Below are 27949 nucleotides of genomic sequence, written 5' to 3'. Positions count from 1 at the left end.
AAGCGCATGCAAAGCATAACAAACCAAAATATTATCCATAGTGCTAACAATTGCGGCGTCAATTTTTTTATAATTATAACGTAAATTTGAAAATTAGTCCTTTAATCCATCCGTCAATGTCCAATTCATGAAAAATTCATAGTCATATCAATTGCAATTTTACTCCACGCGTCATCTGCATTGGATTTGGTCCTCTCTCTCTTACCTAAAAAGAAAAAGATAAAGGAATAATTGCTTGTTAATCTCACGACGCCACAACTCTCCTAAATCATTCTGCAATCAAATGGAAAATCCAGACCCCTGCTTCTTGGCAGTTGCCAGGAACGAAATCTTTCTTTGCTTTTTCTCTTACTCTCTCCTTAGATGCATACAAGTAAACACTCCAACTTGCAGTGGTTACTAAAGATTGTCCATTGTTAAGAAAAGGAAAAAACTAAACAAGTATTCTACATAAAATTCAACACAAATTAACCAAAATGTATTTAGATAGTTCTCCACAAATATTCCTAACTAGCACGAACTGCATGGGACCCATGAAGCAAAACAAACGACCCTGAGAACAATATCAAGCCCTATCACATCACAGGAAATCAAAGTATTTCTCCATACTGAAACAGATCTTAACTATTACAGCATTCACAGATATCAAATTTTTTTGGATGGAGGAAAAGAAAGAGAAGGGTTGGGGTGTGGGGGTAACGGACTGCATTGCAGCAAATAATACCTATGGGTTACGAAGTGGTGAGCTGCTGCTTTTGCTGTTGCTGGTGCTTCTTCCCCTCAAAGGCCTATACAAAGAAGCATCTCTAGTTACTTTGAGAAGAAATTGGAAAAGCTTAAGAAGAAAAAGAATTGTCAGACCAAGACATATCACTCAAATTATAACATCACAAACAGAATTTTAATCATATTTACTTGAAAAGAATTAATGGAAACAGTAAAATTATACAGACACATAGTAACTAGGACCAGCCCATTGCATCCCCTCCCCCAAACCCCACCATATCTTGTTCTCTAGTTAAGAGCCTTTAGCTCAACAGCATGCACTTCTTGTTTCACATCACTTCCATCATTTGCTTTCTCTACCATATCCCCCATCCCACTCTTTCCTTGCAGTGTCTACCCCAAGCCTCTTGCCTTCTCTTTACAGAGAAAAAGCAAAAAGAGCATGATGTGCACGTTTTCTAGGCCTTAGGAAACTTAAGAAAAAATTATTCAAACAATTTTGAATAATCCAGTACAAAGAGAAAGTTTAAAAGGAACTTTGTCAAACAACAGCATCTTCATAGAATTGGCCACGCCACAACTGTCTTTATATCATACAAAACATAGATATGAAAAACCTCAAACAAATGAAAGATTCTCATATTAGCCAGTGAGAGTGTGTGTGCACAAACATGATTATAGATTTTTTTTAAAAAAAAATTCACCTTCTAGGACTACGGCTCCTTGATATCCTGCGGGTGACCTGTCGCAATCAAATACACAAAATCAACTACATAATTATAAAGAATACCCTTTCTTAGCATGATAATAATAAACCTTGCATGACTAGGTTAAGGCACAAATGACAAACCTTGCGTGGACTAGGTGACCTGGAATAGGATGATGACCTCCCACGTCTAGCAGCAGGAGCTCGGCCTCTGCTATACAACATGATCACAAAAATTGTAAGACATGCTGACAAAGGTTGCTCAGCAACACTAGAAAATGCAAAAATGATATGCTTGTTTTGGGATAAAAAATAATGTAAGGTAACATAGTAGTTACTAAACTTCAAAAACCAAAGAAGTTTCATTTATTATACAAGAAACAAGGATCGATTCAGTGAGAAGAAAAGATACACAAACACAGCAAGAATTGACCAAGAATTCTTGTTTATTGAGTTTACCATCCAAGGTCCCACAACTTTTTTATCCTTTCCTTTCTACCCTTGCTATCCAACAGCTTTCCCCTTTCTTCCGCTTTGCTTAAGTTCTCAACAATTCAAAATCTCATCTGAATCTGATTTCAAAACAAAATTCAAAATTTCCCTCCTAATCTAGTCCATTTACCCTCTTAACCAAATGTTCCTCATCTGTACCATGCTAAATTGATTCCCACAACATCCCTAAGAGAAGACAGCAATCATCTTAGATTTGATGAGGCTTGCACAACCATGCTTCATTCGAATGATCAACCATTTATTCCATCTAAAAAATTTCTCATATTCAATTTGTACAAAATGGCCCTGCTTTTACAGCCTAAATATAGCTTCATCTTCTGTAGAAACATATAGAGAAAAAAGAAGTCAAAAGGCTTTGATAAAAAGGTTTTGAAAAAAGCTACCCCTTGTATCCTCACATGGGCAATGCTCAGACATTAAGAACGCATAGCAAAGAATCAGACCGACTAATTCAGTAAAACTCAATAGGTACCTTGATTCTGTCAAAAATAGTACTGTTCAGATAAACAATAAATGTATCCAAGTTTAGATATTAATACACTTACCTCCTCGGTGAAAGTGATCTTGAACGTGAGCGAGCAGGCCTACGAATTGGAGATCGGCTACGTCGACGAAGTGGGGACCTTCTTGGAGGACTACGGGCTCGTCTAGGAGGTGTGCTGCAATAAAGGGAAAAAGAATTCACCAAGAAGTTACCACGTTCCAAAGTAGTTCCTTCCAAACCTAAAATTTGCTTAGCTTGTATTTTTTTTCCTACCAATTCCTTAGATATTATACTTCAGCAACCATTATTCTTAATGGTTTATGATCACTTAAACATACTTTGGAGAAAGACCTGTTCAAAAGGCAGGTTGGTTCGGGTTCATACCAGGCCTAATCAGTCAGGGACCTTTTAACCTAAGCCTGGCCCCAGCCCAATATTTAAGCCAATATCTTTGGCCAAGCTTGGCCCAATACAATAAAATATAGGCAGGACAGGTTCTGCCCAGTTCCAATAAGAAAAAATTCAATCAGGACAGGCATTTCAGCTCAGAACATAATTAGAAAAAGCAATTACCGTCGCCTTGGAGGAGGAGGAGAACGTCTGCGAACAGGGCCGCCGCGAATCCTTCTGGGAGAGCCCCTGCAAAGATTATAATTGGTCAACAGCCTTTCAAAGTTACTCATAACATTGAGCAAGAAATCGTGCAGCAGGCAGCCAACCTTGCAGGGGATCTATAACGCCTTGGTGGAGATGGACTACGACCTCTAGCTGGGGATGCTGGTCTCCGTCTTGGTGGTGTATCCCCACGACGATAAGGAGACTCTATTCGCCGATGTGAAGGAGAATCTACACGTCGACGTGGAGGAGAATCTGGAAGACGTCTAGGGGATCCACCTCTTCGAGTAACAGGGGATCTTCTTCGAGGAGAGGCTAGAGGTTTCCGACGGGGAGAAGCTGACATCAACTAGACACAATGAGCAAACTGATAATAAAAAAAAATCCCATGACATTAAAATCACTCAAACATACGTTCTCTTTGCCTTTGTGGTCCATCCTTCTCAACATCTACACTTGCATTATCAGTTTTGGGAGCATCTCGCTTTGGAGCAGCAGCAATAGGTTTTGGGGGTGGTGAAACCTTCTGCCGCGGCGGTAATGTGAACCTTGCTCGAACAACATTGCCATCAATCTGGGCCTGCATCCAGGCAATTACATCATGTCACCAGAAATAATATGGTTGTATGGTACCAACTACATTTAATACCACATCTTTGTAACAATTACCCCATCCATGTATAGTAGGGCCTTCTCAGCATCAGCCCTTGTCCTGAATTCAACATATCCATATCCTTTTGGAAGATTAACCTGTTCAGGTGAAACATATTATTGCACTAGGAAGACAAAACAAACAAATGCTCCAAGCCTCCAACAGTATGATAGAAACAACTTGTAGAAACTTACAGTACGGTCCATTGCCAGCTCCACATGTACAACTTCACCAAAGTTACCTGAGTAACAGCAAAAACAAAGAAACCAAGATGAAACATCAATCAATAGAACATACGCTTCATATTCCCTTTGTGATCAACAGATTGAAAAAGAGACGGAGAGAAAACTGACTCAATTTCCTTGACAATCACCATCCATGTAGCATCACACATTTGATAAGCAGAATATCAGTTAATCCATTTTTCACTAACCAAACAAGCCCTATCAAACAGTCATTAACAAAATTGAATGATTGGATACGGATAGATTACTTTTATGTCTACTAGTAAAAGCTACTATGCACTAAAGAAGAATCAATCATTCAACTGGTCAGCAATGAATAACTGCAACCTCCTCAACTTCATACTTATTAAAACACTGACCAATTTCTCTTTACAAGCAATTTTTTTTAAAACAAATACTCCTCATTCACTCTGCAACAGTCCAACAGCTTGCAAAAAGCAGTATTGGAATTTTCACATATATGCCCATTCAGCAGATTCTTACTACTCACAATTACACACTGTGCAATTAGAAACTCTAAAAAACAAGCTTAAAATGCAAGCCTATTTTCCCATTTGGTTGGGAGCTACATGTTTCAAAGGAAAATCAGATTGCATACATAAACATAATTGAAAAATTTAGATTTCTGTCATTACAAAGCTAACATAGTTTACTAAATGAAAATAGCCAAGTTATGTCAACCTTTTCAAATTACAAAAAAGACAGTCTTGAAAAGGACAAAAACTAAGGACACATCATAAAAAAGCAAGGTGCAGAACTTACTGAATATCTCTTTTAAATGGCCCTCATGCACATTCCTGCTGAGCGAGTCAATGTGAAGAACAAGAGACTCGCGAATGGGAGAAGTCTTCCTGAAATCAGTGCCATGCAGGTAGAAATAACATATTGAAGACAAATTTTCAACCACTTCCCAAGTTCCTATCAAAATAAATAGTAAATTTACCTTGGCGGAGAAATTTTTCTAGATTGCGGTGGTGGAGAACGGCCTCGTTTAGCCACTTCAGCAGCAGGACTGCAGAAAAGAAGGGAGCAATTTTTTTTAATAATAAATGTACACATTAAATGGGGCAGAAAACGATATCAAAAAAGGATGCTTAAGCTTGCAACAAAAAAAAATTACTTAGGAATATCCCAATCTCTCCATATTCAAGTCCCGATATCAATTTCCAATACAACAAACTTCTACAAAAGCAAATCACAAGAAATGTTAAAAATTATGTTCTCAGGGGATAAATTTTACTCGAAATCGCTCAATTTTGCTAATTGTTTCATTTTAATTATTATACTTTAATTTGTTTCAATAAAATCACTTATCTTTTATTATTATTTTTTTTAACTAATAGTTTTCAGCAAAAACTACAACATGAAGTATGGCTTTAAATCATAAAAAAATTAAATATTTACATGGTCATATTAAAATTTATTTCTTTCTTTAGTTTTCAGGGGTCTAAAACTAAGGATTAGTAAATGTAATAAATACATTATTTTTCTTTGGTTTTTTAATCTGATCCGGCAAGGAAATAAATTTTTTATTTACTCGATTCTGGTCTGAGTAGCCGCAATGAGTGATTTTATTGAAATAATTTAAAGTATAATGACTGAAATGAAAAATTAACAAAATTAAGTGACTGCAGGGAAATTTTACCCCGTTCTCAGGTGATAAAAAGCTCAACTCAGCTAAACTCGAAAAGTGATACCAAGAATGAAGAACCAGGCCTTTTAAATCCAGTAGGTCCGACAGTTCAAAAACTAATCTATTCCATTTTCCTACACTTTATTCTGTCATCAACCACAAGAATGACATTGTGTCTTCGCAATCTAATATCCACCTTCCCAGCAACCATACAAACCGTCATAAATTCCAAAATCTAAATAACAAAGAAGAAAAAAAAAAAAGCCATTACCTCTTTCTCTGAGCAGGAGGGCTGCGGCTAGCAGAGCTGAGACTGCGAGAAGGGGAGGAGGATGAAGAGAACGATCTGGAGCGAGATCGAGAGGACAAAGACCGGGAGCGTGAGCTGGAGCGAGAATCTGAACCGGAGTAAGAGCGTGACCGTGAATTGGAGCGGGACCGGGAGGACGAGCCCGAACCAGAACCAGAAGGCGAGGTACGGCCTCGCTTTGGCTTCGCCATGGATAGAAAGCAAAACAGTAGATTAGAAACCCTAAATAAACCCCCAGGACGGTGAAAATTGAGGGAAGGAAAGACGAGGCAAGGACCGCGCCGGTTTTATCTGTCCAGTGCTTGACTGCTTGTAGCTATGGACAGCGACAACTGATGGGCCCAGTGATTACTGAAAATGGAAATTACGAACGGGCTCCGATCCGGTTTTTCGTTTTGGTGTGGACGGTAGATTCCATTTTCTTTAAATTATTATTTTATGTATGTTTAAAGTTGGAATGGAGAGGTATTAGTGTTTTATCCGTAACTATTAATTTTGGATTAAAATTTATGTTAACTTGGTTTTTATCTTTTTATTAAACACATTCTAATTGTTAATAAAAATTTAGAAAAAATTATTTAATTATTTAGTAATTTTTATAATTAAAATAGATTAAATTTAATTTTAAATTAATTTTAATGATTTATAATTATTATTTTTTATGCTCTTCAATAATGTAAAACATAATTTAAACTTATGTTTAAATAACGAATCCAAAAATATTTCAAATTTGTTTTAGAAAGTTTTCCTAAAAAATAACAATATTTTTTATAACAATTATTCATATGGTTCTAACATATTATCTTATTTAATTTTTTAATTTTATTGCACATGAATGTCACATTAAAAAATTATTTTTAATGATACTAAAGTGATTATGAATTAAACCTAGAAAAGTAAGAAGTGGCAAATTTTCAAATTCAATCCCTAGTTTAGAGCATTCCATCTGAATAGCACACTGAACGCCCTCAACGTTCCCATTGCTTCTGCTATGGCAACTTTATAAGAAACCATGACATTTAACTAGAATCATGACATCTTTTTGCGAAAGCAAAGTTGACATTAAACTGAACCATGTTATCACCATATCACAGAAAATCCAGAATTTGTATGCTCACAGCCCATTTTCTCGAGCAGCAATTTACCCACTACAATACAATGTACAACGAAAGTTTCAATGCAGTTGCATCCATTTGCAAAATCATTCAACACCAGAAGTTCAAGCAACCATCCGACTCATTTCAGTTTCTCAATACTAGTTGAAGCAATTGATCTCCTCCTTTTGGCTTCATTGTCACCCAAGTGCAATGAAACACATGAATCTTCATCACAGCCATTCCTCAGAGAAGCGAGGTTCTGTGATACTGCCTTCTCTGGTAAGCTGTTCTTATGCAGCGGGGACTGTCTTCTGAAGCTTGGAATAAACTGATGTTCAACACTAGGAGCTACCTTGATCCCATCTTCCAAATGAAATTCATTTTCCATTGGTGATGGTTTCATTTCTGCGTTTTTGTGTTCGACTTCCATGGTGATATGCTCAATTTGAAGACCTAACGACTCAAATTTGCCTTCAACTTTGTCCCTAGGAAACATTCCATCTGGGGGTGAGGAGTCTCCCGCTGTGGAGCCAATTGCCGTTGCTGATGCAGCTCTTTGCTCGTGTACTGCCACTGTAAATACAACAGACAATTGGAAATTCAAAAATAAAAAATAAATTGAGAATCATGAAAAAGCCACATAATAACAATTTCACTTCTCCAATAAAATCATTTTAGCCCATATAATTATTCCCCTTCCATGCCTCTACTGATTTGCTTATATTGGAGCTTGTACAACAAAATGGGAAAATCCCTCTCTCTCTCTCTTATCTTATAAAATTCACACAACCCCAGTGGGAATTGATCCTGGAACTCCCAGGTTGAAATCCAAATCCTAACAGTTAGGATGTCTAAATTGGGGACTGTTATGAATAATCCACATACACACAAAAAATACATATTGACAGGGAGGAGAACAAAAAGAAAGAGAGAAATTGATTCATAATGAGGATGAATATTAATTGAATATCAAGAAATACAATAAAATAAACATGCATAGACAAGCAGTGATATTTCAAAACACAAACCTTTGAGCCCCTCATTGGTATTGATGAGATCAAGTTCAAGAAGATTGAGAAGTCGGCCAAGATCAACTCCACTAGTCCAATTTTCAGGCGCCTGGCCAACTTTCAGCTTAAGTCGGCCACGATTAGCGGTCCCACCCCATATGATCCCAATAGGCCGTGGCTTCTCGCCATTCTGACCTTTCATTATGATGAGGCTTCCACTATCCCCTTCAAGGTCAAAAGTCTGCTGGTTCTCACCTACAACAAGAAAATCAGTTAAGAAGCATATGCCTTTTTCGTCGTTGTACTCAAGGGCATAGGCCAATACAGTTCCTGTGGTCAAGCCAGAACTTCTTCCAACCTTCATCACCTGCTTCCCAATAAGGCTGCTGATTGGAGACTGCAAATCTATAATCTTTACATCACCAATCTCTCCTACACCTTTCACAGATGTGGTTACAGTGGACATATCAAAATCATCAGCAAATGGGATGAATGCCCCATCTGCTCTGACAAATGTCTCTGCAAGGTGTGCCAACCATTGTATAGTAAGTGAAAAATTAAAAGCTTTTGGTTGAACCATTGGAGCTAAGCATTATAAAATGAGTAGGAGAGAAAAAGAAGAAAAAAAGCCCTATTCATATTGAAGCTAAGCATTATACAGGTCCCTTAATCAGCTTTAACACCACAGTGTCCCTGACACTGCAGAGTTTAGTCAAAGAGTAATCTCCATTTCATTAAATAGATATGTGGGTTGCTATAATTAGACTTATAATTTGGAATCTGCTTACCAGGGTTTATTCCAGCAAAAATGCCATACCAAAGGTCGTCTGTGATGAATGAAGTGGCTCTCTCAACTGCACCAAGATAGACACCAGGTCCAAGTGTTGGGGGCAAAGGATGGAACATTTTTTGATTTGGGTAATCCAAGTCAACAGCAACATGCCGATTCGTTAGAAACCCAATTTGTCTACTGCCAGTCTGACTTCTCACAATAGCACCTAATGTTCCATAGGTCTCCTGGCTTGCCACCTGTGCACAAGCAATAACTCAGTTGCAATCCCCATCATGTGAGATAGGAATTTTAGATTATCAATTAAATTAATAGACACTAATCAACTATTGTTCAACTATTTTCTTAATGAAATAGTTTGCAAAAGCCATCACCCAGTTATGATCTCACTAAAGTTGCATCCTATGCAAGACAATCAGGAGGCAGTCCTATCCTTATATGTTTTTACGTGAACATGGCTACTCTCAGGCCTCAAACCTGTCCCTGAAAACCTTACCTTTTTACCAGAGACCAGGCAATGGCCCTTACTCATAGATTTTACAAAAGCGACCATCATAAGACAAACATTTGACCTAAAGCCTTTTTATGATGTGGAAGGGATTATTATATCCAAAACAGATAAACAACAACAAGACTCTAAAAAGGTAGAAGTTGAATCAGAAGCCAACTCTGGTCGTGGTCATTATATGCTGTGGAATCAATAATATCTTGGGTACAAAGGCAACACATCTACATTCTAGTCTATATCCAAAAGGATATTGTGCAGGGAATATGCAAGTACCTGAGAACCGGAACCAATACACAAGTCACCTCCACGCAAATCATCTACAATCTCAGTATATAACTGTTCCTTGGGAGTTGGCTCAGGTGCACCAAAATATGAGAACTCAACCACATCAACATCGCACCATACACCTCCTGGTCCCTGATTGACAAGAATTTAACATGCATTCTAATAACAAGCTTAAAGTTGGAGAAAGAAAACAAAAAGAGTAAACTAGGCATTGAATCATATGAACCGTACTCAATCATAAAAGGAAAAAAGAAAAATTTACAACATCGCTGAAAGAAATTCACCCCTGAAAAAGCATTAAATTCTGGATAGAAGACACAACAATAGACATACGTCCTTACCTCAAGGGCATTGGGCAGACATTGGATGGGGCTGAGCCATTGCTTATGAACTTTCCTAGAAACAAAAACAAGAATGGCTGGTATGTCTGTTAGCACACCTCGTTGAATGCGAAAGCCAATAGCTGTGCCAAGACTGTAACATCGCAAGATCTTGCTATGAAATGCCCTAATAGTCATGAGTTCAAGCAATGTAGTTGCTCGTTGCCCCTTTGGCAACTGACCAAGAGTTTCAGGTAGAACCCCTTTCTGCAGATTTGCAAAATAGTTTGCCCTTTCCTCAGCAGCATCAATTAACCGCCAGCTAGGCCAGGAGAAATAAGCAGCACTGCTCTCACAGTGCTGTCCACCAGAAGCAAAAGGTTGAAGAGGTCGGGGACTTAATGAAGGCAGGCTAGGATGACTGCAACAGTTTCTTTCAGTATCTAAAGCTGATTCCTCCGATGGTGTTGAACCAGAGCAACGGGCCCTCATGTTAACTCTACTAAACTCCATCTTTCAAATTAGCTAGGGAAATAATGCAGCAAAACCGAAATCAATCATAATTATAGAGACTTTAAGAAACAAAACAGCTAGACATAACAGGTTGAGTAAATTAAGAAAAGCATTTGAAGAAAAATATACAAAATAGGGAAAAACAGAAGCATCATGTTTTATCAGTAAATCAAAAGCTATTGAATAATTTTAATGATAAGTTAAAGCTTCAATTGAATGATAGAAAGCATCATGTAAAAGCAATAACAGAATAAGTTCTACTTTGCTACACTTATCAATACAGTCCCCAATTCTGACGCCCTAACATGGTCAAATATCACCACCGGCCCCCTGGTGGAGGAGGGTCTCTCAAAAAACGACATTGAAGCCATTCCTGTTCTAACTCTAAAAATTCTTTGAGAAATATATTACACGTGCTATGCTCAACGTAAGAGCTATATGGCAGAATCTAAATGTCTTTTGGAGAAAATAACCATATGCACCGATCTTTTCGCTCACCAGGGAAAAGCCTCAACAATGACAAATATTTATTTCATTTCTTCAAGTTAAAAAAAAAAAAAAAAAGGTTCTAATAACATCAAAGTCGCAGAAATTAAGATAGCAACTTACAGAAGAACTTCCCTACAAGTATCAAAACCCATTAAAAGGAACCTTTCCCACCAAAAATAAAAGGGCAGGGGGATTATCAGAACAGTATAACTTTTAACAGTTGTGTTTATATCATGAAATTTTGCTTGTGGAATGGAAAGCTGCAGCTTTTAGTAGTCAAAGAAACAATCAAGCATCATGAAAACAACAAGTTCAAAAAAAAAAAGGAAGAAGAAGAAGAAAGAGAGAAAACGTCACTGAAGTCTGAAGAAGCAAAAAACAGCGAACTTTAGAACATCATGAAACAAGAAACAACAAGAAATAAACCAAACACAGAAAGCCAAAAACCATATTCCTCGGACTACATATATAATCAATAACACTTGCCGTTTAATGCACAAACTGGGGGAAAAATTAGGAAATCAAAGTGAAGAGTTAAAGAAGAAAGAGAAGAAACTCACTGGTCAACTGATCAGCAATGGCAAAAGGTGGTAGCTAGAGAAGCTTATGAAACAACTGGGTCCAATTGGGAGACGTTGAGTAGCTTGAAATTAAGACTAAAAGGATCATGTAACCAATTGAAACAAAATTCTGTGGGAAGGCTGAAGACAAAGATTGCCAGTTTGCGTTGAATGCAGCAAACTGGTGGTGGGGTTTTCTATAGAAACCCATAAGCACAGCATAAAGTATAAATGGCAAGGTAAAGTTAGCCATGGATGTAATTCTTTAATGAGATATCTGCATGTAGCAGGAGAGTTGGTGGGAAGTGTACCTGAGGTGGGTATCCTTATGAAGAGAGTCCTGGAGTGTTCTCTTATTGCCGTTGGATTTGCATATTCCACGTGGTTTGTGATCATTGGTTATGAGATTTGTCTAATCATGCGGTTTATATAAAGAGCTCGTGCGGATGGCACATTTCCTATAAGCCTAATTTGTTGCACTTAAAATGAAAACATGGAGTTCTTTTCGTGCTCCTCGCCTCGGATTTCTCTACAAGGGGATAAGTTTTTTTATTTTTATTTTTTTATTAGTTGCATTGATTAATATGCCCTGATAAATTATAAAATAGATTAATATATTCTAAAAAATTATAATTTAACTCAATATTATTTATTAATTTTAAGTGTATAATATATGTATCGGATAATTTTCATTAAAATAGGTGCATAATAGGAGGATGATAGACGAGGTGATTGTTGAAAACCTGAGAGTGATGGTCTGAGACAAATAATGGATTTAAGCAGTGAACAATAGGAGAAGGAATATAAGTTTCGACAAGTGATTAAGCAGACATCAACAGGCCAATCAAATAGTTTTCGTCCTTTCAACTCTTTTTATGTTTTCTCAACTCCTAACATATTGGCCCATAAAACTTTCGCACTAATTAGTCAAGATGTTTTTATTTTTTATGCTTGAAAAATTGTCGTTTTTAATAGTGTTTTTATTTATTTATTATAAAATTAATTATTTTTACAATAAAAAAATGCATCTTGTTGTATTATTCATTATATATTATTCCATTCATTAAATTTTAATATTTTTTAAAATAAAAAAGTCATATATATATATTTAATCAAATAAATATAATAATTAATTAAAAATATATTAATTATTTAGTTTAATGAAATAATAGTCAATAGGTTTAAGTTTGCATAGATTTTCATATATATATATATATATATATATAACCTGAAGAGTAAAGAAAATGAATTCATATAATTAATTTTAAAATTTAAAAATAAAAATTTAATTGAGTTAAATTGAATATATATAAAAGCGAAATTGTTTTGCTCAAATAAAACTCAGCCCTTTGTTAAAAAAAAAAAATAGCCCATTTGGACTGCGCTGAAGTACCGAACCAGATCCTGTCAACATCCGGGTTCAAATATGGTCGGGTCATTTACCAAACCCGATATCCATAGAAAACCAGCCGCACTTGACATTTCGCCACCTAAACCCTACCAAAACCTTTTCTTGGCCTCTCGCAACTCTAGGGTCTGCCATTAATGGAAACTACAATAACCTTCTCTCCTCTTCTTTTCTTGTTCTTCAAGCATAAAATAACAAATATCTGAAAACCCTTTCTTCAATTCAACCAAACCCCTGGAGTGGAGGGTTTATGTAGCTTTTCTTTAACAGGATTTTCAAGTAAGGAAAGAAGAGAGAATGGGGAAAACGTATGCAGTAGGGCTAATCTCTGCTCTAGCAGCCTCTGCTTCTCTCTCCCAGACTAACTCCATTGCCTTTGCTGATACCCCTTTCAACTTCTCTACATTATTTCCCTCCTCTTCGTCTTCCACTACATCAAATGCTTCTTCTCAGTCTCCTTCATTTTCTACTTCTGGTCAATCTCCGCCCTCCAATTCGGCTCAATCTGCGGTGGCTAATGCTGTGGATTCTGTTCCTAAAGCTACAAGGAACGATAACCCTAGGACGACGTCGGCTGGGTTCGATCCGGAGGCACTCGAGAGAGGTGCCAAAGCCTTAAGGGAGATTGCCTCTTCTAGTCATGCTAAGAAGGTTTAGTATTGATCTTTTAAATTTTGGTCAAATTGCCCTTTTTATTTTTTGGTGGTGCGTTTTATGATAATTTTATGGAAATGGGCAGGAAAATGACAGTTTCCATTTTGCTGTATATGGAATTGCTTTAGGGTTCAATGAAGTTTGTGGGCATAATGCATCTCCCAGATGATAAAAAATCATTTCACACTAGTTTTCTGTGCTCGTTTCTTATTTACGTGTTATGGTATTCGATTTGATGATTTTCATTGAAACATTTCAACTTCAACCTTGCTCCCTTCAAATAAATAATTTCATGCCTTTTCAAATGTATTGATTGATTCAGAAATTGAGTTTGAATAGGCCTTTAGTCAATGGGCAGACATGAAAATGGTGCTTCTTGTTGTTAATATAGGTGTTTGAAGTGATGAAGACGCAAGAAGCAACAAGGCAGGCAGAATGGGCAGCGAAGGCTTCAGAATTTAAGGCAACGCAAGCACAAGCTGAAACTGTAAGACATAAATGTGTCAACTCTGATAATTTTTCGTAAAGCTTGTGAGACCTACAATTTATCTACATGGTTAAAGGGTACATGGTTGGTGGTGAAATCTTTGGAACTCTTACTCTATCATGCAAAAACATGTTCTTTTTCCTGCTTCCAAGGCAATTTAGCTGTACATTTTTTCCTTGGAGCATATGTTATTCTTGATTTGGATTATTCTAATCGAATGGCCAGGACATCATGAAATTTATTGCACATTACTGTGTCATCCATCTGTCACATTATTTAATTTTTCTATTATCTAGTCTTGGCTTTTTTAGTTTTAGTTGTTGGTTGATATTTGAGTTTAGCTTTTCCTGCCCAATTAGTGGCACGTCATTTTTCAGTGCTGTTTAGGTAGTTGTGATAACTGGAAGCTGCTGATGGTATAGAGTTATGAACTTAAAAAGAATGCATTCTGTGCGTGCGCCTTTGGGTTGCATATTAACCATGGTTCATTTCCTTGTATGACCATACAATTAATCTGCCTAATCTTCTTTGCTGAAGGCTCATGATCTCTTCTCCTATTGGAGCATAAAGAAGATTGGGCATAAAGAATTTTGCTTATGCACACTCCATCCCTGGTGTTCTGAGTCTCATGGAATTCCTGTTGATGACATATCACTTTCTATTAAATTTTGCGCCCGGTTACTTGGCAGGAGAGACAAAGGGTAATATATGATGAACAGAAAAAGTTGGCTCAACATCAGGCACAAACTAAATCCCAGATGGCTCGTTATGAGGATGAATTGGCAAGAAAAAGGATGCAGGCATGTGACTCTTCATTTTTGAGTTGAAGAAATTATTCTTTGTGGAGTCTAATTGGTTAATGTTACAGGCTGATAACGAATACCAAAGAGCAAGGAATCAGGAGCTTGTCAAACTGCAAGAAGAATCATCAATAAGGCAGGAGCAAGCTCGACGAGCCACAGAAGAACAGATTCAAGCACAACGGCGCCAGACAGAGAGAGAAAAGGCTGATATAGAACGGGAAACAATCAGGGTGAGAGCTATGGCAGAAGCTGAAGGGAGAGCCCATGAAGCAAAGCTAGCTGAAGATGTTAACAGGCGAATGCTGATTGATCGTGCAAATGCTGAAAGAGAGAAGTGGGTGGCCGCTATTAATACAACTTTTGACCATATTGGAGGTATAGATTCAATCACAAACCAATAATGTCCTATAAATTATGCATGTGAGTCAGTTACTATTTTATTTAAATTCTCAGTAGGGAGCTTTGGTGATGGAGGCAACTGATATTGTTAGACAAATCTCATTTAGTGGTGTACAGATTAAATTTGGGATATCATAAGTTCAACTGAGCGGAGACATATTAGTCTTCATAAACTGCAATACTGTTGTTGTAATTTCATATGCTCATGTGTTTTAGCTTAAGAAGATATCAACTGAGGTGGACACATCTCTTCTTCTTCATTTTTTTTTTTTTTGCAGGGGGTTTACGAGCCATTTTAACAGACCAAAATAAGTTAGTTGTTGCTGTGGGAGGAGTGACCGCTCTTGCCGCTGGGATTTATACAACAAGGTAATGTTAAACTTATTTGGATTCCTGTGTTTGTGGTGTGGGCTTTTGATGTGGAAGTTGAGGAAACCGTTTTGCCTAGGGTCAACGTAGATTTGAATATGAGTTCCTATAAATAATAGGGATTTGTTTTCATATGCTGGGAAAGGATATTTGCCTTGATTATCACTGGTTTACTTGATTAGCTTAGATTTAAATAGCTGACCTAGGACATTATTAGCCTTGTCTTTGTGGTGAAGTCCTCCTGAATGAGAGTAGAGCTGTTGCATCCATTTTTGCTGTGCATTTCTTGAGTATTATTGCTTTTTGCAGTGCACATTGCTTTCTATCATTTTTGGACTGCCTGAAGGTGGACAAATGGTTGTTTTTCTATGTTTGATTAAAGTTGTGTGCTGTCTATTTATTCTGTAAGCTGTATGGCATTTAGCGGTCACCAAATAAGCGTAATGGGAAAATATCTTTAATTATTTAATTCTAGCATTATAGGTTCTTGATCAAGTGTCTTTTGCTGCATGAGAAAGACATGAATTGCAATTATGAGTGTGCAACTGTCCCCGAAGTTTAGAATTTCAAAATAGACTTCCCTGGTATCATTTTTTTAAGTAAAATTTATTGTTAGTCAATACTTGTGCTTGTGAGGAAAAGCTTATGCATATCTTCTTTCTTTAATGCAGAGAAGGTGCAAAGGTGATTTGGAGCTATGTGGATAGAATATTGGGACAACCATCACTTATCAGAGAGTCTTCCCGAGGGAAATACCCTTGGTCTGGATTTTTCACCCGTACCATGAGCACTTTATCACATAGTGCCAATAAAGGGTCTTCCAAAAATGGAAATGGCTTTGGTGATGTGATTCTTCATCCTTCTCTTCAGAAAAGAATTGAACAACTGTCCAATGCAACTGCCAATACAAAATCCCATCAAGCACCTTTCCGAAACATGCTTTTCTATGGACCTCCAGGAACAGGAAAAACAATGGCTGCCAGAGAGCTTGCTCGAAAATCTGTATGAGATTTATATGACTGTCTCATTCTTTTTGTTTCATGCATTGCTTATGCTATGTTATTGCAATCATCAAAAAGCTTGATTGACTGTGATTTGACGTTTGAGACCACTTTTGTGATTACTTCATAGATTACTTCGCACAAAAGTTATTGCATTTGTATGATGACCTCAGACTTTTGATATTTGTAACTGTTTCTTCTTTTCTGCTACCTAGCTTTTAATTATGCCTTTGAACTATGGGTTAGACCTTGCAGTTTTAAAATTCAAAATATGATACATGCAAATATATGAACATGTGCATAACAAGAAATGTTTTTACTTAAGAAAGAAGAAAGAAATTAGTAAACTTTGTGAATCCTATAATGGGCATCAAATATGAAAAATTTAAGTATGATTTGAATCAAGCATGCTTACTGGTGATTTCATCTGTTTCATGTCATATCAAGCATTCTTATCTTCTTCTAATTTTACATGCAGGGATTAGATTATGCATTGATGACTGGTGGTGATGTTGCTCCGCTGGGATCACAGGCTGTTACCAAAATACACCAGTTATTCGATTGGGCTAAGAAGTCCAAGAGGGGTTTGTTGCTGTTCATTGATGAAGCAGATGCATTTTTGTGCGAGTAAGTGGTTCTTGTCATGTAACTTATCTGTGCAAATATTTCTGTTATGGTTTTTCTTTGGGCTTCATGTCAAGTCGTAGAAGAATGGATGAGAAGAATTATTGGTTAGTTTCAGAACTTAGCAATAAGTTATGAGGAAAGTAAAGGAGTAACAGTGTTCATCATAGGATAGATATACTATACAGGTTATTTTGTTTTAACTGCAGAATTTTATCAATTTATATATGGATCTAGATTTGAGAGGACTGAATTTTTTTACCAAACTTTGTAGGCGGAACAAGACCTACATGAGTGAAGCTCAAAGAAGTGCACTCAATGCTCTTCTTTTCCGCACTGGTGACCAATCAAAGGATATAGTCCTTGCTCTTGCCACAAATCGTCCAGGTGATCTTGATTCTGCTGTAGCAGATCGTATTGATGAAGTCCTGGAATTCCCTTTGCCTGGGGAAGAGGAACGCTTCAAGCTGCTCAAACTCTATTTGGACAAGTATATAGCTCAGGCCGGATCAAGAAAATCTGGCGGTTGGTTTCAAAATTTGTTCAAAAAACAGCAGCAGAAGATTGAGATCAGGGGACTGACTGATGACATCTTAAAGGAAGCAGCAGCAAAAACGGAGGGATTTTCTGGGAGAGAAATAGCAAAATTGATGGCAAGTATCCAAGCTGCAGTTTATGGGAGTCAGAATTGTGTACTTGATCCAAGCCTGTTTCGTGAAGTGGTAGATTATAAAGTTGCAGAACATCAACAGAGGAGTAAACTGGCATCAAAATCAGATGGAAAAAGTGCTTAGTAGTATCGCTTGAATTATACTTGTTCTATTGGGTTGTTTGTAGGTAGGTGAGCATATACTTGGTAACCATAAAAGCCACATTCTTTTTGGTTCAGGGCATCATGTTGTTCTCATTATTTGCCCCTGCTGATGGGGGATTTTTGGATTTTGCTTATTCGAGTATATTATTAGATGTCATTGCCAACGGTTCATTGATGTATGCTTTAGGGACCTCCCCCTTTTTTAAACTTTGAGCCGAGTTGTTTTGCTTGTTCAGGATTCATGACAGAAAATGACGTTAAACAAAAGCTAGTTACAGAATTCATTGTAAAGTGGAGGCCATTTATGCTACATGGGGAAATCTATTTGTATGCAAGTTGACTTTGACTCGTGGGCGTATGCTGGCACCAGGCATGGCATTTATAACTATCACCATCCTTGTTTAAAAATGAGGTCCAAGAAACTTGATAAAAATTAAACGAAAGCATTTTTCCATCCCCAATTCTAAACGTATGGTAATTGACTAATCAGCAGCTCTCGAATCCAATTGCTGTGTTAATTGTGGAAGAATATTGATTTTTTTTTTGTTCCTGAAAAAAAAAATTTCGTGCGTGACCTGAACTCTAGCTCCTTCTGGAGATGTCTAAAAATAAAGCAAGCACACAAGAAACACAATAAATTTACGTGGTTCGGCCAAGGTGGCCTACGTCCACGGAGGAATCCAGCGAAATTATTTTTCAGTATCTCCAAAAACTCTTACAATTCAGCCGCTGCGGCTGCTAGGCTCTAGCCACAGTTTCACTGCCCATCAATCTTCTATGGTCCAGGGCAAAATCCAAAGAAAGAAACTTGGGAATTTCTTGATGGAACACGCCGTTCAACTTTGCCACGCCAATGTTGAGGATTCCCATAGGTTCACCGGCTGGATTTCGCACATGAAATGCCACAAACTTTGGGCTTTCTCCTTCGCTGCAACCATGATCTTTGCTTATCAAGTTGTCCAGCAACACTCGTACCACACCAATTCTTTTATCTTTGACGAATCTCCGAACGCGGAAGATCTAAAAAACTATGCAAGAATGATTTCTCGAAACATCACCATATTCATCCACTACAAAAATGAATTTGTCGTTCCATGTAGGACTGTCGTGGCCTTCTTTGTCAATCCTCGACGTGAGCATCTGCTTCCGGTTGAGATGTACCACCAAATAAGTCTGCATAAGTGATGACTTTCTTCCACGCCCGAGGAATTGGGCTGATATCAGGTTGATCTCCATGATCAATGGCTTACAAGTTGAGGTGTCCATGTTGTCTAGTAAATGAAAAGGGTTTTCTTGGTGTTGGTTTCTTGGAAAGACGAGAGTGAGTTTGTTGATCAAGGATCAAAAACAAAGTGTTCTGAGGGTTGTTGGCCATGGAAAAAACAGGGGAGGTTTTCATTAGAGAAAAAAATGTCGGTTTATGTTACTGTGAAATATATAATGTTGGACCAACCGCCCAAGAAAACCTAGTCCTTCCAGGAGAGCAAATTATTGGGTTATGCACTAAAAAATAATGCACCCATCACTCGTAAAAAATCAGTAAAGCAAACATTTGGATGAGTAGTAATGTAGTTGCTTGAGGTCATTCGAGCGAACTAATTTTTGTGGGTCGTTCCAGATGCATAATCACATTCCATCAATAAGAAAACCCTCCTCTTGTATAATGAACAAATCAATTCATAGTTAAAAGGAATGATTTGCAGAGTGCTTGAGGATTTAAAGAATTCTTCCCCTTGTATTGTTTCTTTTTGAATAAGCAATATGTGTCTCTCTCCAACTCTACTCAAATGAACTCAAGTAAATATATATTATTCGGTATTATACATGTTCCCAAAATTACCTATAAACTAATGACAAAGTGACAACCCAGCAGGTGGGCACATCCAACCTATATGTGGAAAAATCAATTTCTAAAACAAATATCAGGCTACTTCACGAATCATATTGTTAATGAGCAAAATCTGTGGTTTTCTTATGATCATGGTAATGAAAAGAGTAATTAACCATGTAGTCCATTCCATTAGCATCCCACTGACAATGATCTTAGTCCATTGAATTCTTGGACCCCTTCTTTCAGAGATTAATGAAAAAATACTTCATTGCCTTCTGCGGCTGCTATATAATGATTTTGATTGGATAGACAAAAGCAATAAGATACATTCATCTTCAATGGTACCTATGTTAAACGTTGAAGCGAAATAGCATGACATCTCCTTCTTCAACCATGTAATCTTTGCCCTCGGATCTCAACTATGTGAATCAAGAATTCTCTGGTTAACAAGTTTTTAAGAGAATAGAAAAGGGTACACAAGTTGCAAGTGAGAGATAAAATATAAATTGACACATTAAAGCAACAAACGCACCAGTCCTTTTTCCCTTGCTGCTGCTAATGAACCAGCAGCAACAAAATCATCATAGGACACCTGGAAGAAAAAAAAGGATCATGTCAGTAGCATAAATAGAATATAAATTACATACAATGAATCGGATGGGAAGTCATTTACTTCCACTCATGATGCTTACCGTTTCAGCTCGAATGAAACCTTTCTCAAAGTCAGAGTGTATCACCCCAGCAGCTTGAGGTGCAGTCATTCCTGAATTAAGATGGGAAAACTCAGACAAGAATCCCCTTGACCACAACGGTACATATAGGTATTTAAGTTATTACCATGTGTCCCATCTAAAAGAATAAAGTTAACTCAACTCAACTCAACTAAGAGCTTGTTTGATTTAACTGTTGAATATAACTGATAGTTGTTACTGTTAGCCGATGATAATTTATTTATATTAAGTATTTGGTAAAACTATATTTAGCTGTTGCTGTTAATACGTGAAATGATTAGTAAGGGCATATATCATATAATTTATTTTATTATTTAAATAAATATAAAATTATAAATTTATTATATTATATTATTTATTTTATTATTAAATTAAATATATAATTATTAAATTAATATATTATATCATTTATTATATTATTAAAATAAATATATAATTATTAATCTATCGTATAATATTATTTATTTTATTATTGAAATTAGAAAATAATTATTTAAAAAAAATTAAATAACTTTAAAAATATAAATAAAATAATAAAGTAATTATTATTGTTAATAAAAAAATTTATAATTAATTTTAAGTATTTAGATATAAATAAATATTTTATATTTTATATTATTAATAAAAAATATTCTAACAAAGTTAAAATACGTTAATTAAAATGTTAAAATTATAAATAAAAAAGATAAAAGTATTAATAATATTAATTTTTAAGTTAAATAAAAAAGGATAATATGGTCAAAATAAAAAATAAAACCAAATCAGCTATTAGCTGATGAGAAACAGCTCTAAGAATAAAACTGATACAAACTGCAGCTGATGGGTACCATGTCAGTTGCCCTTTATTTTTTTAAGCTTGTCAAACACTCTAATTCACCTGTTTGGGTGTCTATCAGCTATCAGTTGCACCCAACAACTGAACCAAACACCCCCTAAGTTTTTATCCCAAAAATTTGGAGTCGGCTATATGAATTCGCTTTCTCCACTCTAAACGATTTTGGGTTAAATCCTCAGAAATGTGTAATGCTTCTAGGTCATGTTGTACTACTCTCCTCCAAGTCAATTTAGGTCTACCCCTTTTTTTCTTTCTATCCTCTAACCTAATGTATTCTACTTGTCTAACTGGAGCCTCCGTATGTCTACTCTTCACATGACCAAACCACCTCAATCTCCCTTCTCTCAATTTATCCTGAATTGGCACCACTCCTACCTTTTCTCTAATACTCTCATTACGGACTTTATCTAGTCTAGTATAGCCACTCATCCATCTTAACATTCTCATCTTTGCAACTCTTATCTTAGACGCATATGACTCCTTCAGTACCCAACACTCACTACCATATAACATAGCCGATCGTATGGCTATACAGTAAAATTTTCCTTTCAACTTATTGGGAATCTAGCGGTCACATAAAACTCCTGCAGCACGTCTCCACTTCAACCATCCGACTTTAATCCTATGACTAGCATCCTCCTCACATCCCCCATTTACTTGAACGACTGAGCCGAGATATTTAAAATGATTGCTTTGGGACAGTACCACTCCATCCAAACTAACTACTTCCCTATTACCAGTTTGACCTTCACTGAACTTGCAATGCATGTATTTTGTCTTCGTTTTACTTAATTTAAAGCCCTTTAACTCTAGAGTACTTCTCCAAAGCTCTAACTTTCTATTGACTCATTCTCACGTCTCACCTATCAGAACAATATCATCCGCAAACATCATGCACCAAGAAATACTCTCTTGTATATGTTTCGTCAATTCATCTAAAACTAATATAAAAAAGTAATGGCTTATAGCTGATCCTTGGTGTAATCTAATTGAAATAGGAAAATCTCTTGTGTCCCCTCCCACTGTGTGCACAATAGTAATTGCTCCTTCATACATATCTTTCAACACTTGTATGTACCTAATAGATACTCTCTTTTGTTCTAACACATTCCATAAGACATCTCTTGGAACACTATCATAAGCCTTCTCCAAATCAATAAAAACCATGTGTAGATCTTTCTTCACATCTCTATATTTCTCCATCAAGCTTCTAATGTGAAAAATCACTTCCATAGTTGAACGATCGGGCATGAAGCCAAACTGATTGAGAGAGATAGAAGTATCATGAGTCCCATCTAAAAGAATGAAACAAGTAAATACAACCACCCCCCCAACAACCCCACCCCACTTCCCCCCCCCCCCTCCCCCACCCCCTCCCCAAAACCCCAAAAAAAAAAAAGGGAAAAGAAAGAAAAAGCATCTTTACAAATAATTTTCAATTAACAGGAAATTGTTGAAAACCATCTGAGAGTACCAAGTTGAGCAAAAAACATTAGTGCTTTGCTGCTCGCTTGGAGCAAGTTCAATCAAAATAAATTCAACAACCAGTTAAGCAAAACTAACCTGCTAATATGGTCCATGCTTTTGTTTCCTGCCAAAAATATTAACAAATAATCCTTTACATAATTGAAAAAAAAAAAAAGAAGTATTCGGTAAGGCATTTGTCAAATCAATCTTCCTCACCTTTTCACCAGAAGTAAAGTATGTCCGTAGCCCCAAAAGGTTGTATGTTGCCCTAATAAGGTTCCCAAGGCCACTGTCACTTACACCAAGTGATTTCAAATATTCTGTTCTCTCTTCAGATGGCAGTTCAGTTAGCTCTGACTCAACCTGCAAAGTTAAGCATCTCTAGATTAGTTGCCTTGCATTACAGTTAAAAATTGAAACCTCAGTGCCAGTAACAGTTACACAATAGAAAGCTGCATGCAAAGTTGCAGGTAAAAAGTTTACTGAAGGTATGACCAAACCTGTGCTGAAATTGCAACCAGTCCAGATTGCAACTGAGATGCGAGATTCATCACTTCCTTCACATGTGGGTTATTTTCAGGAGAAGCTAGGTCTGATTCTGAAACATTTGCCACATATATGACTGGCTTAATGGTAAGCAAGCAGAGATGCTTTACGGCATCATTTTCAAAATCAGATAATGCTACAGATCGTGCCGGCTTTCCATCCATAAGTGCCCCCTGAATCCTTTCCAAAGCAGACTTTTCTGCTTCCTCCTGACGTGAAGAAAATTGTATTCACATATTCAAAACCACCACACTTATTTTATCAATGTATCCAAATGTGCATATAAGAAATGTTATTTGTACGGTATTTCAAAGAAAAAAAAAAGGTTTTACCTTGAGTTTAGATTGTGAATCCTTTGCCTTCCCTTTTCTAAGCTTCTCTAATCTTTTCTCAATCTGCATTCTTGTAAAAGATATAATTTAGTTCTATTAGCTTGTCTTGCCGTGGTTAATAAATATAAAAGCCAACAATAATGCTCGAAGACTATGAACCGAAATAACTTTTTTTTTTGAACTGTTATAAGCAGCAATAGCTGACAAAGTTATTACTAGAATACTACAGTTAGGCAAATCATTTAAGAATTAGGCAAATCATGTAAGGATCCTCTCTTATGCACAGGCGTACACAGAAAAACAACAGTGCTGAACACACACTATTTAGCATACCTGGTCCAAATCTGAGAAAATGAGCTCCAGGTTGATTACATCAATATCAGACTTAGGATCGACTTTGCCATTCACATGAACGATATCATTATCTTCAAAACAGCGTACAACCTGAAACAAGAATTTGTAGGCCTTTAATAACATTGTATGGAGAAGCAATCAACAAAAGCTTTGTTTCTGCCTAGCAAGAATATACAGGAATCTTAAAACATGGGTAAGTATTTGCAATATTTTCTATAAATCTAAGTGAATTTCATTAAAGTTTGTATCTCAATTGATTTTAAAACCCCTCGCATAAATAGATTCCCTTTCTGTGAACCTAAACATGCCAGTCTCATATAGCCATTATCTTTTCAATTCTTTATTCTCCGATTTCTTGCCATCCATCAATTAAACAAGCTCCAATACTTAATTATGGATTTTAATCTTCCATCATCAATCTGTAACCAGGGTATCCAAAATCTCTTTGCATAAGTCCAGATTTTTACATGAAACTATAATACATACATTTTTGCAGTTCAATCCCCAAACAGCAATCCCATGCAATCAAGTGTATAAGTAACAAAGATAGTAACTGCTCTTATCTAAAATCCAACTTTGAGTTAAAGCTATGTAAATTTATTTAGTCCATCTGTGCTAAAGTGTTGAAAAAATGGCAACTCAATTCTAACATGGCAAGTGGACCCATCAGTGGTAATGTGCTTGATATTGTACTCTAATCCATGAATCACTTTTTGTTAACTTATTGTGCTAGTTTTTTTTTTTTTTTGGGGATCCGTGGTACACATAACTCTAGTTAATCAATCTGTTATTTTGGCAGACTTTAAATAGACTCACAAGACACCTTGCTTTTTCTTTTTCTTTCCTTTTTAACACTTCAATGCACATGTGATCTGAATAGTTACATCTTAGCCTCAACTCAAAACTGAAGAATAGTTCAGGTGATTAGGAGGCAAGAACTTGATTGCTTGAAAATCATTGTTCAAGGACTGAATTGCAAAAGTGCAACAAGTTGAATAGAAATACATTACATAACATTTACAAGGACTTAAATGTTAACGAAATAAAATATATGGAGCAACAATATATGTAAATCAAGTTTAAGAGATAAACCCTTAAGAACTATCTTCCCCACCCTCACTTGTAATTTTAATTTATGACCTCTCCTCTTGAATTAGGTTGTTGATAACATTAACAAGCATGGCAAACAATGCACTACTTGAAAATCAATGTTAAAGGGGATGGATAAAAACCTGAAGAATAGAATCAACCTCACGAATATGTGATAAGAACTTATTACCAAGCCCCTGCAAGGATCAAGTTTAGAAATAACAGTAATGAGAAGTATACGCAATATGATAGTCGACAGCAAATACATCAATAATCTCAACTAAACCAAAATTTGCACAAAAAAAAAAAGAATTAAAGCAACCTCTCCCTGACTGGCGCCCTTCACGAGTCCAGCAATATCCACAAATTCTATGGAAGCTGGGACTGCTCGCTGAGACTTGCTAAGATCAGAGAGCACATTGAGTCGCGGATCTGGAACCGCAACAGTTCCTACATTTGGCTCTATTGTACAGAAAGGGAAATTAGCTGCCTGAGCTTTTCCATTCTCAACCTATACATACCAATTATCTAATCAACACTTAAGAATTGAATACCATCAATGCAAGGAGAATCAAAGAACCTCACAAACGACGTAAAGAAATGCTTACAACAGCGTTGAATAGGGTGGATTTTCCGACGTTAGGGAGACCAACGATGCCGGCTTTCAAGCTCATACTTATCTTCGAAGAAGAGGAAAACCACCTGTTGATCCCTAAAGCACCCATAAATTGGGAGCTCTTAGCGAACAAAGAAGAATTAGTGCAGAGAAATGATGATGGTGATTTCGATGGAAGAAGAGGTAAGGCGGGGATTAGGTTACTGCAAGCCACTCTCGCCATTTCTATTCTATTGGGTTTTACCTTGAAGCTCTCAGAGAGGTAGAGGGTTTATCTAATGAAACGATGGATCGAGGGAAAAGAGAGCCAATGAAAACCCCTCTGGGTTTAGATGCTCTAATGTGAATGGAAGTTTGGGCCAAATTTATTGACCAATCATGCCTTGCCAAGTTTTCACAAACAATTGGTCGATTACGATAGACGTGTCACAAGTTTATGGAACCGCATCATCACTTCACTTACGGCAAATATATTGTTACCGGCGCTTAGCAGCTAGCAACTCAGAACACGTTTAGTTTGACGGTTGAATATGATTAATAATTAATATTATTAATTAATAGTTAATGATTGATAATAATTACTTTATATTAAATATTTAATAAAATTATATTTAATTATTATTATTATATATAAAATAATTAATAAAAATATATATTATATAATTTATTTTATTATTTAAATAAATATAAAATTATAAATTTATTATATTATTAAATTAAATATATAATTATTAAATTAATATATTATATTATTTATTATATTATTAAAATAAATATATAATTATTAATCTATTATATAATTATTAAAATTAAAAAATAATTATTTAAAAAAAGTAAATAACTTTAAAAATATAAATAAAATAATAAAATAATTATTATTGTTAATTAAAAAATTTATAATTAATTTTAAGTATTTAGATATAAATAAATATTTTATATTTTATATTATTAATAAAAAAATTTTTAATAAAATTAAAATACATTAATTAAAATATTAAAATTACAAATAAAAAAGATAAAAATATTAATAATAATAATTTTTCAGTTAAATAAAAAATGATAATATGATCAAAATAAAAAATAAAATTAAATCAGTCAGTAGCTGACGATAAATAGCTCTAAGGGGGTATTTGTGTCACGACCCAACCTATGGGCCAGACCGGCACTAAGACCTGGGCCAGCCTAAAGCCCCCGAGGCCCGTAGTAAGCCTAACTATTCACTAATCCAACTCTAAGGCCCATTTGGGCTCAATTTCAAGAAATCAACCAGACAGAATCCGGCCATAAAATGGACCTTCCAACGGGGAGTTTTTGACTCACCCGACCTGTAAACACAATAAATAGTCAATTGGAGAGCTCAGCTCACCCTCTACATACTCATATCAACATAAAAATAAATGGGAGCTCAGCTCCCTCATCCAGTCCATCAAACATGCATGTGATAAAAATTTTACAGGTCCAAAATAACAATTATATTACAGACCCAAATCAATTAAATATTTCTAACACATGCGGAAATTCTAGAAGTTTATAAAATTACACAAACATGAATAAACGACCTGCGAGAGAGAAAAACAGGTTAACCTCAAAAATATCCTCATGTGGCCTAGAAAAATATTGAACAGGAGTGAGCGTTTGACTCAGAGAGTAAAATATCAATTTTAACCATAATCTCTATAACTATCTAAAACTAATGGACCCTGTAGAATGAAATGCAACACCAGCAATAATTTTGCATCACAACATCAAAAAGGTAATTTGGAGTACTCACACACCCATTAATATCAATCATAATATACGGGAGCTGATTCCCTATACAGCTCTCTTAAATCCAACCTGTGCCAGCGAAGAACTCAAGCCGGACTTTCGCTTAATAAACCAAATCGGGGTCCTAGCGAAGAACTTAAGCCGTGTCTACTCCGAAGGACTGGGTCCCAGCGAAGATCTCAAGCCGTGTATACCTGTCCTATCCATAGTCAATACCACATCACACGCACGCTAACGCACGCACACTGCTCCAAATTACCACAACAACATTCATGGCACTTTAACAGTTATGAATGCAACATAAAACGTGCCTAGAGTTTAACTACATAGATACATACATATAAGTGATGCATGGGCATGCTTGAA

General features: G+C 36.1%; 4 protein-coding genes across 7 annotated transcripts; 1 reads left to right on the top strand and 3 right to left on the bottom strand.

The window, feature by feature from the left end:
* Positions 1–50: 50 nt before the first annotated feature.
* Positions 51–6227, bottom strand: LOC110662006 (serine/arginine-rich splicing factor SR45). 4 transcript variants are annotated; one of them, XM_021820875.2, is made up of 13 exons: positions 5846–6227; positions 4885–4953; positions 4704–4792; positions 3891–3937; positions 3714–3794; positions 3459–3624; positions 3149–3383; positions 3003–3068; positions 2491–2604; positions 1577–1646; positions 1431–1468; positions 725–788; positions 51–205 (listed from the first exon to the last, which is right to left on the bottom strand). In XM_021820875.2, the coding sequence occupies exons 1-12, from the start codon at positions 6073–6075 to the stop codon at positions 725–727; spliced, it is 1269 nt and encodes a 422-aa protein (XP_021676567.2). In that variant the 5' UTR covers positions 6076–6227; the 3' UTR covers positions 51–205. The 4 variants fall into 4 exon arrangements, with proteins under 4 accessions (XP_021676567.2, XP_021676566.2, XP_021676565.2 ...); XM_021820874.2 differs by lacking the exon at positions 51–205 and adding an exon at positions 431–553 and having other exon boundaries at positions 5846–6226; XM_021820873.2 differs by lacking the exon at positions 51–205 and having other exon boundaries at positions 431–788; positions 5846–6225.
* A 675-nt stretch (positions 6228–6902) lies between these two features.
* Positions 6903–11732, bottom strand: LOC110662004 (protein NARROW LEAF 1). Its single transcript, XM_021820872.2, has 6 exons — positions 11457–11732; positions 9916–10419; positions 9563–9706; positions 8780–9020; positions 8010–8510; positions 6903–7554 (listed from the first exon to the last, which is right to left on the bottom strand). Exons 2-6 carry the CDS (start codon positions 10405–10407, stop codon positions 7121–7123), a joined length of 1812 nt encoding a protein of 603 aa, XP_021676564.2. The 5' UTR covers positions 10408–10419; positions 11457–11732; the 3' UTR covers positions 6903–7120.
* Positions 11733–12948: 1216 nt separating this feature from the next.
* Positions 12949–18172, top strand: LOC110662003 (uncharacterized). The gene is made up of 8 exons (XM_021820871.2): positions 12949–13515; positions 13910–14005; positions 14695–14805; positions 14874–15183; positions 15486–15576; positions 16248–16578; positions 17056–17204; positions 17476–18172. Exons 1-8 carry the CDS (start codon positions 13162–13164, stop codon positions 17993–17995), a joined length of 1962 nt encoding a protein of 653 aa, XP_021676563.2. The 5' UTR covers positions 12949–13161; the 3' UTR covers positions 17996–18172.
* Positions 18173–19730: 1558 nt separating this feature from the next.
* LOC110662002 (uncharacterized) lies at positions 19731–26135 on the bottom strand. The gene is made up of 11 exons (XM_021820870.2): positions 25809–26135; positions 25523–25711; positions 25344–25397; positions 24091–24201; positions 23758–23820; positions 23380–23634; positions 23096–23242; positions 22976–23003; positions 20539–20609; positions 20379–20438; positions 19731–20265 (listed from the first exon to the last, which is right to left on the bottom strand). The coding sequence occupies exons 1-11, from the start codon at positions 26037–26039 to the stop codon at positions 20197–20199; spliced, it is 1278 nt and encodes a 425-aa protein (XP_021676562.2). The 5' UTR covers positions 26040–26135; the 3' UTR covers positions 19731–20196.
* Between the last annotated feature and the right edge of the window lie 1814 nt (positions 26136–27949).

The sequence above is a fragment of the Hevea brasiliensis genome, chromosome 13 (genome assembly GCF_030052815.1).
Source record: "Hevea brasiliensis isolate MT/VB/25A 57/8 chromosome 13, ASM3005281v1, whole genome shotgun sequence".
Taxonomy (NCBI): Eukaryota; Viridiplantae; Streptophyta; class Magnoliopsida; order Malpighiales; family Euphorbiaceae; genus Hevea; species Hevea brasiliensis.
This window is presented reverse-complemented; position numbering and strand designations above follow the sequence as displayed.

Coding starts and splice junctions, on each gene's coding strand:
- LOC110662006 (XM_021820875.2), bottom strand. CDS start 6,075: ATGGCGAAGCCAAAGCGAGGCCGTACCTCGCCTTCTGGTTCTGGTTCG. Junction 3,795..3,890: donor AGCTGGCAATGGACCGTACT/GTAAGTTTCTAC, acceptor TCACCTGAACAG/GTTAATCTTCCAAAAGGATA. Junction 2,605..3,002: donor CCTCCTCCTCCAAGGCGACG/GTAATTGCTTTT, acceptor CCTTTATTGCAG/CACACCTCCTAGACGAGCCC.
- LOC110662002 (XM_021820870.2), bottom strand. CDS start 26,039: ATGGCGAGAGTGGCTTGCAGTAACCTAATCCCCGCCTTACCTCTTCTT. Junction 25,398..25,522: donor AGGGCGCCAGTCAGGGAGAG/GTTGCTTTAATT, acceptor TGATCCTTGCAG/GGGCTTGGTAATAAGTTCTT. Junction 23,635..23,757: donor ATTCACAATCTAAACTCAAG/GTAAAACCTTTT, acceptor TCTTCACGTCAG/GAGGAAGCAGAAAAGTCTGC.
- LOC110662003 (XM_021820871.2), top strand. CDS start 13,162: ATGGGGAAAACGTATGCAGTAGGGCTAATCTCTGCTCTAGCAGCCTCT. Junction 14,806..14,873: donor TGGCAAGAAAAAGGATGCAG/GCATGTGACTCT, acceptor TTAATGTTACAG/GCTGATAACGAATACCAAAG. Junction 16,579..17,055: donor GAGAGCTTGCTCGAAAATCT/GTATGAGATTTA, acceptor TTTTACATGCAG/GGATTAGATTATGCATTGAT.
- LOC110662004 (XM_021820872.2), bottom strand. CDS start 10,407: ATGGAGTTTAGTAGAGTTAACATGAGGGCCCGTTGCTCTGGTTCAACA. Junction 9,707..9,915: donor GTCTGCCCAATGCCCTTGAG/GTAAGGACGTAT, acceptor CTTGTCAATCAG/GGACCAGGAGGTGTATGGTG. Junction 8,511..8,779: donor TTTTGCTGGAATAAACCCTG/GTAAGCAGATTC, acceptor CACACCTTGCAG/AGACATTTGTCAGAGCAGAT.